Source organism: Protopterus annectens, chromosome 1.part2 (assembly GCF_019279795.1).
Source record: "Protopterus annectens isolate FY-2018-M chromosome 1.part2, PAN1.0, whole genome shotgun sequence".
NCBI lineage: Eukaryota > Metazoa > Chordata > Ceratodontiformes > Protopteridae > Protopterus > Protopterus annectens.
Window position 1 is genome coordinate 354,016,232 of NC_056727.1, and position 14,375 is coordinate 354,030,606.

Genomic DNA, 14,375 nt, shown 5'->3' on the forward strand with positions numbered 1-14,375 from the left:
CACAATCTGATCAATCACTGTAAAGCTAAACCCATGCCCCGGGCACTCGCTAATGTGTTTAACAAGTGCATTAGCCATTTTTTCTTTCTTGATGGCATATAGATGTTCATATAGGCGCTCATGCAGTTTCCGGTCAGTTTTCCCTATATAGAAAGCAGGACATGAGAACACTGGGCCAGGTAAACCACATGTGTGCTGGCACAGTTGAACCTCCCCTGGATCTTGTACTTTCTCTCTCTCTCTGATCGCAAAATAAGTTCCAGCTTTCACGTATTGGCAGTATCTGCACATGTTGCATTTGAACATGCCCGAGAGTGCCTGAGTAGGTCTAGGTTTCCTTTCAAGGATGTTTTTTAAGTTGGAACCTCTCTTGTAAATGACTTGAGGATTTAGCCCTAAAGCTGAAGGACCTTGATTGTCTGGTGTAAGTAAACATCAATTCTTCATAATAGAAGCGATAGCCCCCACATCCAAACTAAGTAGTGATGAAGCTACAGGCATAAGTAGATCTAATCCGAGTATCATCAACCAGCACACCTTGATCTGCAATAGACTGCCCAAAATGGGGAGATATATCCCATTCTCCCTCTTGTGACTTACCTCATTACAGAGGTCTGAAATCAGATGGCCAGGATAACCCCTATTCAAAAAGAGGTCTCTGATAAACTCACATTCCTTTAAGAAATCACTGTCCCGTGTTTCCATCCTGGCCGCCCGGACCAGTTGGCCCTTGACTATCGACCTCTTCTGATGAAAGGGGTGGTTGCTTTCAAAGTGCAAATATGAGTTTGAAAAAGTAGGTTTGCGATGGATGTTGGCCTTATAGCAATCCCTGTAGTTATCCTTAGACAGATCAACGTCCAAATAAGCAATTTTCTCCATGGAAAAGTTAGAGGTGAACCTAAGGAATTCAGTAGATGTATTAAAGCATTCCAGGATGGAGTCTGCTACTTCCCTCCCCCCTTTGAGGATGATGAAAATATCATCCAAAAATCAGGTATACAATAGGAATTTCTCTTTAAATAATGGGTTAGGAAAGACAAACTCTTTCTCCCAGAATTCCATCACCAAGTTTGCTACGCTGGCCCCACAAGGGGACCCCATGGGCACCCCTATCCTTTGATGGAACCATCGGTTGTTGAAGGAGAAATAATTGCATGTAAGAACTATGTCTAAGAGTTCTCTGACCATCAAAATGTCTTTGGCAGGAGCTTGTTTTGAAATCAAAATTGCCTGAATCCATTCCAGTGCTACTGAATGGGGGATAGAAGAATACAAGTCTATCACATCAATAGTGAGGAAGTGATTCTCGGTTTTGAATGGAATCTGGTTCACTTTGCCTAGAAAAGACCAAGAATCATTTGAGATGTGCTCCTCACTGATGGCATACTTTTTCAAGATAGTGTCCACAACCTTGGCTCCAGCATACATCATACTCCCCCTAGCGTTGACCAACGGGCGCATGGGAGGATCCAGCATATTCTTATGGATCTCAGGGTTACCAAATAGAGCTGGAATCTTGGGGTTGGATATAGAAATATAATTGAACACGTCCAAATCTATCACCCCATTAATAAACATGTCATCGTAATAAGAACGGACACATGATATGTTGATGTTCAACTCGTTTTTAGATACCTCATCATACGTCTCAGAGGCCAGAATAGCTTCCATTCTCTTAATATAATCCTCCACATCCATAGGTACCAGACCTCCCCCTTTGTCCGGCTGCATCACTCTGACCCCTGAGTGACATAACAGTTCGAGCAATGCTAATTCCTCCTTGGTAGTATTGAAGCCAACATTCTTCTTGGTTTTGAGGGAAACATGAATGTCCAGGTCACACAGCTGATCAAAGACGTTGACTGAAGGGAGCAGGGGTGGATTAAAGGTGCTGGGAATGGAAAAAGCCTTTGGAGAAGAGAAGAACACTGGTCCCCTAGTAGGAGATGTAAATTCAGTTTCCTGGTAAACAATTTTAGGTCAACCAACGTGTTAGCCAAATTGGCCCTGCGGGCCAGTACGAATGATAGGCCTTTAGCCAGAAGATCGACCAGAGGTGGAGGAAAAGAAAACCCGGAAAAATTATATATCTTAAAATCCCTTCCGGTGTTGAATATTAACTCGAAGGAAGACTGCCCCGATTTAGAAGGACCAGTCTGTATCCTAGTCAGTTCCTCCCAGAGATGGTTGGGGTGATGAGGCTGGGTTCCAAAAATTTCAGCCCACACCTTCCAAAGGAGGATTAGTCGATTTATTAAGTGAAGCTATCTGGTCACTCCTTCGAACTGAATTATATTCAGTGGGGTCATCTGAAGGGCCCCCATCATGGCCATTATTAACCATATCAGCTCTAACTTTTTCAGTTACATTCCGATCATTTGAATGCCGAGCTAATGTACCCAAATAATTGCCTTGGGACTTAGGAGGCTTGGGATATGCTAAGCCCACCTTATAAGCTTTAATGTCCCTTTGCAACTTTTTAACTTTGTTAGCAGTTATTTTGGAAACATGCTGGTCTATACTAGTGTAGATCCGATCGTAATCAAATCTGTATCTAGAAAAATTAATGTCCTTCCTGATGGCTTCATCTAAAATAGTTAGCTCCTCTGAAAGAGAGGTGACTGCCTCCTAGTAATGATGGCAGATTACATTTAAGAGCTCAAACCCATGCTTATCAAAGAGAGAAATTAAATCTTTATGGAAGGCTGAGCCTTCCTCCAGGCTCGTAGGATACTGCCATGAATGGAGCCCTTTGGGTACTATTTTGGAAAGCTGACATTCTCCAAAATAGGCAACCTCTTACTGTAACTTTAACTTAATTTTTGATCGAACAGATTTAATTTCTGAGGTAATTCAATACTCCCCGAACTACTCTGTTCAAAAACAGAGTCTCTAGAAGTATTATGGAAGCAAAAAAGGCGCTTCAACCAATTATTTAGAACTGGCTGTGAAATACCTTGATCCACTCCATTAAGATTACTGACGTTCAATGGGGCCATCACCCCTGGGCATTCTGGCCAGATCTCAGTGTATTCCCCAAAGCACAAGAATCCATTTGGGCTGTTCTCTGCTGTGATGGTGGCATAACAATAGCGTTACTTCCCCCAAAGTCTGATATTACAGCCTGCGATTGTTGCAGCCCATCCAACTCCTTGACAAGTGACTGTGTGGGAGTTGAAGAAAGGCCCACCAAGGACTGAGAGGTTCCCATAAGGCCATCCATCCATTTGGATAATGACTCAACCTTTTGGGTCAAAAGATTTATAAGTAAGGTTAAATCTCCAGCTTGTGCCGATGGTGAAGAAGGTGTAAATACTGGTGCAGCGATCGATCGACATGGCATCTGAACAACGAAAACCATCTCAACGATAAAAAGACAAAACCAACTGCTACACAAGAAGGAGCCAGGGATCTGCACACCAGATTCGAAAATCCATAAAAAATGTCCAAACCAAGTACGTAAACTTGTACTCAACATTTATTTAAGCCACAAAGTCTCTGTTCAGCTTTTCATCAGTGACTCCTCACAAACTTCCTCAGAACAGGAAATAAACACATTCAACACATCCTGTTTAAATACTGCAATATAACTCCCTACTTTTGACACACTGCCACCTGTGGTCGGAATACAAAATTTCAATATATTAAAAAGAACATGCAAAAAGGCATAAGATATATATATATATATATATAAATACATATATATATATATATATATATATATATATATATATATATATATATATATATATATATATATATGTGTGTGTGTGTGTGTATATGTATGTGCTAAGTTCTGATCATTTCAGAAGTAAATATTATACACACATACACACACACACACACATATATATATATATATATATATATCACCAGAAAAAAATATTTTGGGGAGTTGTAACATGCTATGGCTACAATTCTATGCTTTCAGGCCACTGAAACTGTGGGTTCAAATTAAGAGGTGAGCTGCTATATAGCTTGGCTGTTACCAAATTCACAATATAATTTATCTACTAGGCTGCCACTACTATGGCCAGAAATAGACTGAAACCACAGAGTCTCTGCTATTCAGCAATGGCAATTCTTCAACCCTGTGTACATTGAGTACTGCTATGCCTACATACCACACAGAAGCCAGGATACTTTTGTAATGATGTGTCTTATTCCCTTCCCTTTCCTCTTGTAATCCACGTTCCTGGCACACAGGCCATCAATGTTAATAGCACACTTAAAGTCCATGCATTCATGAGAAAGTTTCTCTCTCTCAGACTTGAAACAGGTTAAAGAAAGATAGAGCTTAATTTGTAATTCTACATTAAATTTCTGTGGAATTGCATTTAATCCAACTCCAAATGTATATACACAGCTCATATCATATATATATATATATATATATATATATATATATATATATATATATATATATATGGGTCTACTTCCGTAAACCAAAATAAATACTACTTACCTGAAAAGTTAGATAGAGTCGAAAGGGCCGACAGCATGAGAACTCCGCCGTCCTGGAACACCGACTCACCACTTCAGGTAAGTAAATGCTTGGCTACCCTGTGGCAGTGCGATCTTGAAGTTAGTATATTTAGCTGGGGGGTGGGGGGCAAAGCCCCCCACATTGGTGGATTTGCTTTTGTTTGGTTTTGTTTTTAAGGATGGCCAAGCATTTACTTACCTAGAGTGGTAAGTCGACATTTCAGAATTTTGGTGTTCTCGTGCTGTCGGCCTTTTTGTCTCAATTATCTGGGTTTCAGGTACGTGGTATTTCGGTCTACTAAAGTAGACTCATATACATACATACATATATATATATATATATATATATATATATATATATATATATATATATTTACATACACTTACACACATGGTTTTATCAAAGTACAAGGTAGAAAAAAAGTCTAAAAATGTGCCCTTTTTTGAGTTACTTAGTGCCTTCTGCATCTTCTGGCACACATGTAGAAGTGTCTTTGCAAAAGCAATGATGTGTGTGTGCATGTTTCCGAGGTGTTGGTGGTATCAGTTTTGTATCCTCTGAACACTTACTTCTGATACTTGCGAATTCATGGTGTATGTTTTGAGCCTTTTCACTTCATGCCGAAAAAAAAAAAGCTCAAAGTACACTAACAATGGCTGAATTAATCACTACATGATGTGAATCAGCAAGAAATAAAAAGATCATAGGTGAGATCTCCTTTTAACTGATGTGCATGAAATGTAACTAATAGCAGTTAGAAGACATTCCCCAATATCACATTACTAAAGAACCCCCCCATCCCATCCCACCATTGGATATGATGCCTCAATGGGCATCTTACATCACTGCTTGTAAAAGACCTCTCTGAAATAAAATATATCAGTACGGTAACAGAGTAAAAATGATTGACTGTACTAGACTGTGTACCCACGTTTTAATAATATGTCTTCCACTCAGAGATATGATATAAAATTTGCAAATAAAAGTGTGCTTAAAAAGGGATTCATATTTTGCAAAATAACTTGAGACAATAAAAAAAGTAATGTACTTAAAAGATAATCATACTACCTGCTGATCCATTTTGTATTTGGCACACAGACTGGTCTTAAAAATACACTGCTGCATAGTTACTCATTTCTACCATGGTCAATGAAATTTTATAGGATACAAAAGCAAGAAATACTCTGCTGTGGATAAGACCACAAAAATCTGGACAGGGATTTTGAAACATTTTGCAAATACTTTTCACACACTATTGAGTGCTACAAGTAAATTAATTTTATTTTATCAGACTACAAAACACAGACATGTTGAGAAGTGAATGCTATATTCCAAATTATGTAGTATGTAAATGGTATACTAACAAGTCTATGACAGTTCTGAATACTGTAACAATGTGTTTAATACAAACAACTTTGCAATGTAATTTCCACAAATGATGCTGTCACTTAATATATATCAAAAGAAATTCTGTGACTACATAGAATCGATATATTGTGGCAAGGAAGCAATCTGCCATAAGTGGAGGTATGTAAATTCATGTGTAATCAACTTGTATAATACAGGCACACACACAAGACCTACATACATTCGTACATAATGCACACACATTTTACTTACCACAGTTATAATTAATACAAGTGCTTAATTGGACTTTAGGTTCTAGAAAAGTAAAAAATGGCAGGATAATATTTACACATCAAAATAATCATAATATATAAATACAGAAGAGTAATTGCTGTTAGTGTATACAGATATACTGTACAACAAATTTCAAACCAGAAACAAATGTGAAGTTGTCTTATTTTTTAAGGGTAAAATGCTGTTGCCTTAATATAATTTAAAAGTAAACAGTGTGCAGCCACAACAAATGCATTAAAGATATTATAAGTGCTTAGTTGTTTACATTTTGCTCTAAATACTATGTATTTATGAAGGTCTGCTTTCTGATTAAAGCAAAGTGTGGAAACATGGGACAGTTTTACAGGCACTGTTAGCTGTAGCATTTTATGGAATCAAGAAAAACTCCCAGGCTTCTGCATACAGCAGAACAGACTCCCTTTAACATGTGGCATTACAGTTTAACAGAATTATCTTAAATTAAATATACTAAATATGGTGTCACTTACCACTTGGTAAGCACAATAAATTTAGCCACCAATAGCTTTCATGTAACTTGCAGAGGCAGAATGTACTGTTTAAAGCGTCATTAGTGTACACTTGTTACATTTTACAAACTCTCACCAATACTTAGCTCAATATTTTTCTTTTAAAATTTTACTATGAGATTATAATAGATGTCAGTTGCTTCATCAGAGACAATAAGCAAACACAAAACAGAGAAAATCAAAGACTTCTAAAATTTCTTACAATCCTGAATTTCCCACTTCATTTAGTAGAACTTGGTATTTGTTACACTTTCTAAAAAAAAAAAAAAAAAGAAACTAAGTACAATTGAGAGTCAATTATCTGAACTAATTGGGACCTAGGGCAGTTCAGATAATCAAATTGTTCGAATAATCAAACATATAATTGAACTGGATTAAAAAAATGTATAAAATCTTGTTTTTTTTTCTAGATACAGGAATACACCTTTCAACCATTCAGCGACTCCAATGGACAATAAAAAAGAATACTTTTCACACACTAGCTGGCTACAAGCTCAAAAAGCATGCTCAAGCAAATACGTATAATGTTTACATATTCAGACTTTATGATTTTTCCTACCTGAAAACTTTGGAAGGCTGGTTTTGATAACCAACGTTTGATGTTCGGATAATCGAAACTCTACTGTACATGATTTTCAGTATGATACATACTTTCCATACAGAAAAAGCAGCTAGACACCTGTTTTTTTATATGCTACATAATTCCTACAAAGACATACTTTAATAGCCTAGAAATAAGCTACCATCGTCAAACTATGTTGCTGTGTGTGCCTGTCTGCTGATTTCCTTAACTGCTAGTTATTAATACTTGTTCATTTCTAGGCTGGTAACAAATAAGATACATAACTCAAATATTAATGTAACAATACTTAAAAATAAATATAAATATAAACACTGTTTAATTACACAGAAGATATGTACTCTACAGAAACAAAAATGAGGAACTATGATTCTAAAGTAATTATAAAAAAAAAAATACTCTGAATAAGGTTTTATTAATTCATTCACAGCATAAAGGAAAATTGTACTAAAGTAGAATGTTTGTGAAGAGATTATTATAAAGTGTGTGCATTAGTGACAGCGAATTTAGTTATTAATTGTACAACTCAGCTGTACAAACTGTGTAAACTGAGCTTGTTTACAGGTCTCAAGAAATTCTGAGAAAAGACCTGAAATATAAATTCAAGACAGACTGCGATTACCTGATGAAAATCAAGTATTTACTAACATCAAATCAGAAGTTATATTCTGTTAACTACAGCTTGCCCTTAATGACATCACAATCTGTTCCAAGACTCGGTGCAATGACTATTGCCAAATAGATAAAATTGTACTCAAACTCGTACTTTAGACACGTATGCATATGTTAGCCCAGTGTTTAACAGTAAAGACTGATCCAGTGACAACACAATTTAAGTGACTGAGATGGCTGCTGCATATCACCGTCTATAAACTGAAAGTTTATGACATGCAGCTCTTTTCAGAAGATCAATGAAGTGCAACTCATACAGTAAAACAGCAAGCTATTATTAATCATCGTCTTTCAAACCAGCACCAGAGGGCAAATTTTCTTAATTATCTGTTGTCATTTCCTTCAGTTTTAAACTGCTTATCACTGTCATTTGTCCAGATGTCTGGAGGAGGAGGAGGATCATCTTGAGAACATACATCTGATAACGTTTCAATCTTGGACCAGTTATGGTCCTTTTTGGTAGTAAGATCGATTAAGTAAGTTCTCCAATGTGCATTCCTATCATGGACCTAAAATAATATCAGAAAAAAAATGTTAAACTGTCAGTTTACTGCTTGTCTGACTGTTTTATAATTATAAGCTCCTATAAGGAGGTTGTGCACCTGCATTAATATTCAGCACAAAGGACAGATCCATTCACCACTAATGTCTTGACTTTCTCAGATGTTGGCAGCCATCAGTTATACACCCTTCTTGACAGTTCAACTGTATGAGGTATTCACCTTAATCACGCTTTTCATGTTTTTAAACTACATCAATGGGTTTTATAACAGACTCTGAGCAGTCTGCTTGTCCAGTTTTCCCCCAGGGACTCATCACGGTGGACTAGAACTTGCTGCTTATGTAATGTATAAATGATTAGTTCAGCCCCCAGTGCTGAGAATGCCATATTTGGAAGTCAGACCCTAGGGTATGCTCCAATATAGTTTCACTAAATGTCAAACAGCACTTTGACTCCCAATAAAGTTTGCTTTTAAGACTGCAGATGATATGTGTAATCTACCTTTGAAAGACTCATTAAAGCCAGCAGCACAGATAGTTATATTACAGAGTCAGGAGAAGTGAATCAACATCACGTTTCCAATTTTCACTGACATACTAAGAGGTCAAATCTTTAGGAAGAAAACAATCATGATGGCCAACACCAGACTTCATTAACAGAGCCAGACCTCTATGGTCACAAGTCAGTATAACTAGTACTACAACTTTATAGCCATCAGTTAGTTTCCCAACATTAGAGTGTTACATATGTAAACGATATTGTTATGATGGCTGACCACATACAAAAGAAAACTGTAAGGTTTCAGATACCATTCGGTTAACTGTGCCATCACACTGTCTACTTGCAATTACATCTGTTTCCTAGAAAAGGGTCAAAATTTGCTATTCTGGAGTGGGTGCTGAACACAAGACAAAAAAAGAATGAATGCCTTTAGCTGAACACATTTTATAATGCCAAGGGCTGATCACCTTCAGTGTAACACATTCTAATCTCCAAGACAACACCAATCCTATCCATAAAATAATGAAGAGAATGGCATGGAAGTGTGTGTGTGTGTGTGTGTGTGGGGGGGGGGGGGGTCACTGCACAGATGTATACATTTTAATCATCTACTCTTAAGGTGAGTACCTCATACAATGTGTTATAATGTCACTGCCCATATTTTTATTTTCTCAGTATCTGGTAGAGTAAATAACCAAGCTATATGTGGCATAGAGAACTGCCTACAGCCTTGAAAACACAAAGCCAGTAGGAATACTTTCTAAAGGTGCCGACATGTGACTACACCGTTCTATTATAAACAGTAAAACAGAGCCTTTTAGAATGATGATGACACTAGATTTCTTGTAAAATTAGCCCTGTCTGATCTCTGAATTACTCACAAAACAGGAGAAAAATCTTTTAACTAGTGATCCAGGCGGAAATGGTTTGTTACACAGCACAGTTCCAAGTCTGGTGCAAAGGAAACAAAGGATGGCACAACTTTCTGACATCTTTGTTTCTGGTAACAAACTATAGGAAGTGGTTTGCTTCCTCAACAATACTCCAAACATGGTGAAAAAGAAACAAAGGATGATACAATATCCTGAAATCTTAATGTTACTGTTTCAGGTAACACACACAAATGCATTCTATAACCATTTTAAATAATATGTGACCCTGTTTCCCATGAATAAGGACATAAGAATGGAAAATTAATACTTTTTTCAAGACAATTATCTGACATGATCCTAGGCACTACATTAAAGGCCACTTAAGCCCCCAAATAAATAACTACTGAAAGTTCTGTCTGAGATGATTGCCACCAGATGATGTACCTTTTACAACATAGGTTTTAATGGGATAAACTATACTAGACACAAAAAGAAAATATTCTGCTAAATGTTCTAAGAGAAAAACGTAGGTCCCATTTGGGAGCCAAGGTCTTTGGTAGGAACCTTTAGTTGTCTTCACTGTGGATATGGAAGCAAAGTGATGAGTTCAAGGAATACATGCTAAGCTATGGGTCTTGCATCACTGGTGTCCTGCTCCACACAAGTAACTGTGCAGGCAGCATCTCATGGACTGAGTCACCACACAAACATGGTAGAATTGAACAGTGATGCTGAATGTTCTGTATTTAAAAATGTGAACTTAACACTTTTAGCAGTGACCATACTCCACCTTGCTCTGTAACTGTGGCACCACTTGAATAAGCAGGTTTTTCAATACCAAACCTACCATACAGTGGAGCAATTCAAAAGCAGACTGATTACATTTAGTACCACAATTAGGCTGCAGGGGGGGGGGGGCATGCCATTTTTCTTCTTCAGTTTAAAACACATCTTTCACATTTTACATTTTGTCATGAAAGCTCCAGGTGAGTTGTATAGTCTTGCCAGCACCAAGGTATTTTATACCTCATTACCCCAAGTATTTTATATATATATATATATATATATATATATATATATATATATATATATATATATAAGTTTTATACCAAGTCTGTATGCATGCCTGCCTGTGTAGGGGCAACTAACAACGGGAGATATACGGAAAGAGCTGGAGAGCTGGAGGAGGTGTTACCTTATTTGGTCAGAGTAACGATGTTTACACTGACTTTACTTCCCCTAGGTATACTTTAAATTATTGTCTCAACCTGGTGTATGCTGGGATATCCTTTAAGCTGATGGAGTGGAGGTTAGCAGAGGCAAACAGTGGCTGGTATAGTGCAGTGCAGTTTTGTTAAGGGAGTTTGGACATTTGGCCCACAGAGTAACTGACTTCTGAGACTGTATGAGGGCATTTTGATTACTAGTTCTGCAGAGTGGTGTGACTAACAACTGGAGTATAAAGAGTAGAGAACTTAATAAAACAGCTAAGAATCAGGATTTCCAATCTTATTAATATCCCAGATCCAGACATAAGGAGAAAATATTCAAGTGGGTGGCCTTCAAAGAAAACTAACAGACATGTTAACATATCAACTGATCTACAAAGGGCCTCTCTTTGAAGAATCCAATGAATGTGTCTCATCTCCATCAATCAGCATTTAACATCTTTTCCTGGATGTTCCTGGACTTGGAGACAATTTGCACTTACAAAAAGATGCATGCTGTGATGTCACACAATGACTATATAGGCATAAACATCCCCTTAAACAGCAAGTTTACCCTTTTGCCACTAGTATATACTCTTTTGCAAAATCAAGAGATTATAGTTCTGTAAGTAAATTTATCATAACAGAACATTTTCAGTTGATCACTGCTGCACTTAGCCTAAGCTATATGGGTTATATCCTGCCAAGGATATAACAGCTGACAGTTTCCAAAGCTTTAGGACACCTTCCATGCACCTAAACTTAATGGCAGTTTGAGCTTTCTTTCCAACAAGACAGGGAGGCCAAGATCTGAAAGGACAATGCTAGGAAGAACAAAAAAAAAATGACCACACCCTGGCATAAACAGCAGACTAAGAAACCAGGGGGATGGAGGAACAGATCTGCAGTGATCATTTGAACATCTATTGTTATGGTAAGTGTATTTACACAATTGTACTATGTTCTTCATATTGAATACTGCTTCAGAAGACTAAGCTATATGGGTACATGATCATAGCTTACAAATTTTAGGAGTTGGAAGAAGAGACCAGAAACCCCTGGATAATGGTTTTAGCAAAGCCTGATCTAGACCTAGAGAAAGAATCATGCTTACAATGCTTCGTAAGAGTGCATACAGAGGATCAGGTTGCTGCTTCAGAATACTTCTAGAACCTACCTTTTCCAAGTCATAGATGAAGCCATGGCCCTGGTAGAGTGGGCCTTGATCCTGCCTGGAAATTTTGTTGTGGTGAGTATAGCAAAAGGTAATAACCTTAGAAAACCATTTGGAAAGACTGCTTTGATAAAGGTTATTCCTTCTTCTTACCTTCGCAAAAAATGAACAATTGATCTGGAGATCTGAAAGACTTAATTCTGTCAAGATAACATATGTGTTGTCTATAGACATCCAAGGTATTAAGCATCCTATCTCCCACAATTTTAGGTTCAGGAAAGAAAATGGGGATGGCTAGTTTGGCTTAAAGTAAATTCATATACCACTTTAGGCATAAAAGAATGATTAGTTCTTAAAGAAACCATGTTCCTGTGGGAAAATGAGGTAGGGTTGACTCACCATAACTGCTTGCAACTCAGATACCCTTCTTGAAGGTCAGGGCAATCGATAAAACTTGTTTTCCATTAAGAACTTAAAATCAACCAGCTTAGATGGTTCAAACGGAGTAAGTGTTAGGTTTTTAACACAAAATTAAGATCCCAACGAGGGGCCATCTGTTTCCTTGGAGGCGTCTTATACAAAATTCCTGTCAAAAAAAACATTTTTACATGAGAATATATTAAAAGAAGAGGATGGATGGGCAGACATGCTGAAATGGCTGATAAATGAACCTTGATACAGGAGTAAGAAAGGCCACAGGACAGTAACTCACACAAATATTGTAAAACCAGAGAACAATCAGCCCTGAATGGTTGCTGGTTGTATCGTTGGCACCAACTGGAAAACCTTTTCTATTTGCTAACAAATGACATTCTACAAGCAGGCTTTCTTGCCTTTATTAGTATCTACTGTACATCCTCAGCAAACAGGTGCCTGAAGAGAACTAATTACATATCATCCAGGCAGTCAATTAAAGTTGACTGATGTCTGGATATATGAAACACCCCCGTTCTTTTGTGAATAGATCCAGTCTGTGAGGAAGCTTGTGTTAATTGCCCATAGCCACTTCCAAAAGGAGGGAGAACCACAGTAACTCGGGCCAGAAGGGAGTCAACCCAGTTATCTTGGGGGATTCCTTCTGAATCTTCAGAAGTACCATGGATGTTAGTGGAAAGGGTGAAAAGCATACAGGAACACTCCTTCTTGCAAGGAGTCCTGCAGCTGAATCTTTCCAGCTGATTGTTCAGAGTGGAGGCAAGAAGGTCTACTTGAACTCCCCAAAGGTGAATCAAATCTTGGGACCCCCTGATCTAGTTTCCATTTATGAGAGTCTGTCCTTGTTCTGCTCAGCTTATCTGCCATGCAATTCTACTCTTGTGGAATGTAGGATGCCTGTAGAGTGATATTGTGCTGTGAAGGTATAACCCAACCTAAAATGACTAGTCTGCAGAGGGGTTATCACCTGGTTCCCCCTTGCTTGTTGATGTACCACATGACTAAGGTATTTTCTGTAACAAACTGAAGAGGTCCAGGACAACAAAGAAGCTTCAGAGTTGAGTGCCTTGAACACGACAAGGATATCTTTTATATTTATGTCCTTGGGTTTTGTCCCTGGTGTCCCATAAACCCTGCACTTTTATACCTCCTGAAACTGGTCCCCAGTAAAGTTCAAGGTGTCTTTGTTGACTGACTGCTTTGGAACAGGAAGGGAGAATGGGGAGACTTGGATTTAGGGACATCTGTTGTCTCCACCAAATTATTTCCCTTCTGACAAACCCCAGCACTGGGACCTGAAAAGACAATGATGCAGAGACCAAAAAGACTTAAGATACCATTGTATCTTTCTTATGTACAGTCCTGACAGCATTATCATGAGAATCATAGAAGCCATGAATCCCAAAATCATGAGGTAATCCATCCCAGTGACTGAAGTCTTGAGTAGAAAACCTTAGAAATGCATCTAGAAATTGGTTTATTTTTTATGTGGAAGAAAATCTCTCTGAACTGTGGTGTCTAGTTGACATTTCAGAAACACAATCCTGTGGGGAGGAGTCAATAAAGACTTTTGAATGTTCTCTTGGACATCCAGCTTGTGAAAGAGATCTCTCACCCACGAGAGAGATTCCGGACACTTTGAAAAGGACTCTGCAAAGATAGGCAAGTTGTCTAAATAAGGAAAAATGCAGATATCATGTAAACTGCAATGAGCTATACCTTGAGCTAAATACTTTGTGATCATTCTTGGAGCAGTGGATAGTTCAAAGGGTAA

The 14,375-nt window shown here is 37.9% G+C and overlaps 1 protein-coding gene across 2 annotated transcripts in view; it reads right to left on the bottom strand.

Moving 5' to 3' along the window:
• Window positions 1-6,974: 6,974 nt before the first annotated feature.
• The window catches only part of LOC122789123 (GDNF-inducible zinc finger protein 1-like), a 399,580-nt gene continuing 392,179 nt past the window's right edge, over window positions 6,975-14,375 (bottom strand). For both annotated transcript variants that reach the window (XM_044056351.1, XM_044056342.1), the window contains one exon: window positions 6,975-8,418. In XM_044056351.1, the coding sequence (XP_043912286.1) occupies window positions 8,233-8,418 (186 nt within the window). In that variant the 3' untranslated portion in view covers window positions 6,975-8,232. The remainder of the gene's footprint in view (window positions 8,419-14,375) is intronic.